The 3,653-nt window shown below is 43.0% G+C and overlaps 1 protein-coding gene across 1 annotated transcript in view; it reads left to right on the forward strand.

The window, feature by feature from the left end:
- Positions 1–603: 603 nt before the first annotated feature.
- The window catches only part of LOC104944989 (nuclear receptor subfamily 6 group A member 1-A-like), a gene marked incomplete at its 3' end in the record, with an annotated part of 3,539 nt that continues 489 nt past the window's right edge, over positions 604–3,653 (forward strand). The window contains exons 1-3 of the mRNA XM_010770607.1: positions 604–652; positions 1,895–2,125; positions 3,070–3,125. Coding sequence (XP_010768909.1) covers positions 604–652; positions 1,895–2,125; positions 3,070–3,125 — 336 coding nt within the window. The remainder of the gene's footprint in view (positions 653–1,894; positions 2,126–3,069; positions 3,126–3,653) is intronic.

Raw genomic sequence — 3,653 nt, forward strand, 5'->3', positions numbered from 1 at the left:
GCTTCTCCCGTTAGCAGGGGAAAGCTACAAAGGAGCGTGGCTAGCAGAATCAGCCGGTTTGCAACAGGGCTGCAAAAGAGGGGTATGAGCAGTATGAGGCATGGCTACAATGGGTGATCTGTTTGGTATTTTAAGCAAGAAACATCACAGACATGTTTTGTATAGGTACGGCCCTACACTATATGTTTTCAATATAGCATAATAGGTCCACTTTAAGTGTCTCACCTCAGACTGTTTCGCCCTCATGCACCTTCACATGGTTTGTGATTTATTGATTATTAGCTATGGTTCAAGGTTTTATTATTTTTGATATCCCATTAAATGATCCCTGCTCCACAAAGGCTCTGTCTGACAGATACCTGGTGAAGCTGCCATAAAGGATTATTGCAATCTATTTTTTCTTTTAAAATTCCTATTTCATGCAACCAACATTGCAAATACTGTATTTGCTCAGGACTTCCTATTAGAGTGGGAGAACCTTTAAAGAAACTGACTCTTAGGAATCATATTGGATATGTATCAGTCTAACCTGATCCCAGATCAGCGGCAGGCTACATTCCTGCTTCAGCCTGTCTTTGCACTGCAAGGCTATTCTCTGTAACCATGGCGTCCAACCCATCTGCTCTCAGCGGCTGTCAGCAAGGGGGCGGGGGTTTGGTAAGGTGTGTGTGTGTGTGTGTGTGTGTGTGTGTGTGTGTGTGTGTGTGTGTGTGTGTGTGTGTGTGTGTGTGTGTGTGTGTGTGTGTGTGTGTGTGTGTGTGTGTGTGTGTGTGTGTGTGTGTGTGTGTGTGTGTGTGTGTGTGTGTGTGTGTGTGTGTGATGTGGTAAGCAGAGAATATGTGCTCGCACTTAATTCTCAGCTTCCTGAGTGAGTTTGATCATGTGCATTATGTAGCCTGGAGGTAGATGGGGATTAGGGAAGATTTCCAACAGCTCTCTCACTTTGCTGTCTTAACAGTATGAGAGCACCCTCATGATTAGTAAAGAAGCTTCATGAAGAAGGTCCTCAGTCTCTCTTTGATCCCCTCGCACACGTACTGTCTCCCAAACATCTAACGTCTTTATTAAATCATTTTAGTTTTTTCTTGTTTTGAATGTCTCATTTCCAGCCTTTATAAACCCGCAACACATACAGTGTCATTTCTATTACTTGTTTCAGGACACTTTGTGCAACAGGACCACTTCCTCAGGTCTTTAAATATGCCCTCACATGTGTTCCACGTTACAGCTCTAATTTATTACTGTCCGACCAACTTTTCACAGTTTGGAGTGATCAGCAGAAAGTGTGTTTTTGGCAAACAGAAGGCTAATAATTGAGAGAGCGCCTGTGTGGAAAATCCACGACAGGCCTGGAGGCGTTTAAGGGGAAAAAAAAGAGACCAATTGTAAGAACAGGTTTTAGGACATTTTAAAAGTACTAAATGGATTGATAATCAATACGCTGAATTGAATGTCGCAAATTGATTGATATAGCAAATGTGAGCAACATTTGAGATGAACAGGTCTGAGGTCTCTGCAGAAAGAGGCCTCTTCATGTGATACTGCTGTTGTTCGAGGGGAGAAAGGAGACACTGTAAACAAATCAGTGGTGTGGTTTCAGCTCGCTGCCTCATCAGAGCTACTGAATAAAACATACACAAGACGTCTCCCTCCTGCTGCCTGTTACACCTCCACTTTCACAAAATGAGAGTTGGGGCTTAAGAACTCTTTGGATTAGCTAGCGCCTGGCTAGTGCTTAAGCCCCAACCGCCCCCATGATCTCAATTAAAAACGTGTGCCTCCAGCAAGGTTTTTGCATCCACTTTCTTCACGGTGTAGAGGAATTAGTGTTAAGAAGTGGTTGGAAATGGTTCTAAATGTCTCCTTTCCTTTTTTCTGTTGTGTGTCTCTGCAGATGATCCAGCTGACCAACGTACTTGCCTTATATGTGGAGACCGTGCCACAGGCCTGCACTATGGCATCATCTCCTGTGAGGGCTGCAAGGGCTTCTTCAAGAGGAGTATCTGCAACAAGCGTGTGTACCGCTGCAGCCGCGACAAGAACTGCGAGATGTCGCGCAAGCAGCGCAACCGCTGCCAGTACTGCCGCCTGCTCAAGTGTCTGCAGATGGGGATGAACCGCAAAGGTAACGGGTGGACACATCACATATTTTAACCCTATGGTGGCTCCACCTATTAAAAATGAAGATGATTATGAGAATTTTATATTTTCACATTTTTGGTTACATGTTGTTTATGGATGACAATAATGTGAACACGTCAAGCAATTATACAGGTCTACATATCATGAACCTTTCCTTCTTCTAAATGATTAAATGAAAGGGTGGTAATGGTTAGATTATATTTGAATGTTTTAAAAGATTTGCTTGGTTGTATTTATTAAACGCTTGAGTCTCTGTCAATGTTCCAAAATGTAATTGTGAGTAAAACAGAGGTCATGTGCTGCAACCTGACCAAGTCCTCTTCTGGTGTAATTCCTGCTACAATTGACAACCAATTGATATTTTACATTTTTGAAAACTATAACTTTGTGATCAGCCTTTTGATAATCTTCATCAATCTTTTCAGTAACTCTAAATACACTAAATCAACAATATGTGTAGTTAAGAAAACTTCAAACATAACGTGTGCATGCAGGGCAATAAGAGAGGAAGTCCCCGAATGACTCTCATGACAGAGATGGGTTAATCTCAGGTACCACGCTGCCCCCTTGTGGATGCTGGTTGTAAATAACCCTTTAGTGCTGCTTCAGCCTGATGGCCTAATTTCGACGATTTATTCTTCAAATACTGTGATGAAAGCAGGCGTGTCCTGACACTTGAAATACATTGAACTCCTTGCTTCTAATAAACCAATCCCATGTCAAGAAAAAAACCTCTCTACCTGCCGAACAAAAACAAAAAGTTAAGTTGGAACAAAAGTGAAAAAGGACCAAAACAAATGATGTGAAGCAAAGCCCTGTGAGATCAGTTTCAGCCACTAGGTAGAGCTCTGACACTAACCCTGATCCGCGGTGTGTTCATGGACCACGTGTAGATTGAGATTTCTGCTCTTTCTTTTTGTCATGCAGCAATCAGAGAGGATGGCATGCCAGGAGGGAGGAACAAAAGCATCGGGCCTGTTCAGGTACATCACTCACTTGAATACCAGAAATGTTGTTTTTGTGACATTCACTGACCTTCCGGCTAAGAGTCAGCCTATACATGTTATTGTGGCTCAGTCCCAGAGTTGGCTCACTCACCATGAATGCATAGACAAACGCCCGCTTCCATTAAATGACTGCTTTATCTCCGAGTCCTAATGAAAGCAGGACCTCTCTGTCATTTATATGGAATGAATTGCCGTTTCACTGTGTACTGAATGATAGCAATGGAAGTGTCTCGACCCCAGCTGCAGATACAAGACACCACATTTTCTGGCATGCTAATGCCTTTGTCTATTTTCTCCCTTCATGGACCGGCAAGGATCATATTATTTTAGGTGTGTGTTTATCAATCAGACACACACACACACACACACACACACACACACACACACACACACACACACACACTACTACTACTACTACTCTACTCTCTCTCTCTCTCTCTCTCTCTCTCTCTCTCTCTCTCTCTCTCTCTCTCTCTCTCTCTCTACACACACTACTCTCTACTC

The sequence above is a fragment of the Notothenia coriiceps genome, unplaced genomic scaffold (genome assembly GCF_000735185.1).
Source record: "Notothenia coriiceps isolate Sejong01 unplaced genomic scaffold, NC01 NC01_scaffold00008981, whole genome shotgun sequence".
Taxonomy (NCBI): domain Eukaryota; kingdom Metazoa; phylum Chordata; class Actinopteri; order Perciformes; family Nototheniidae; genus Notothenia; species Notothenia coriiceps.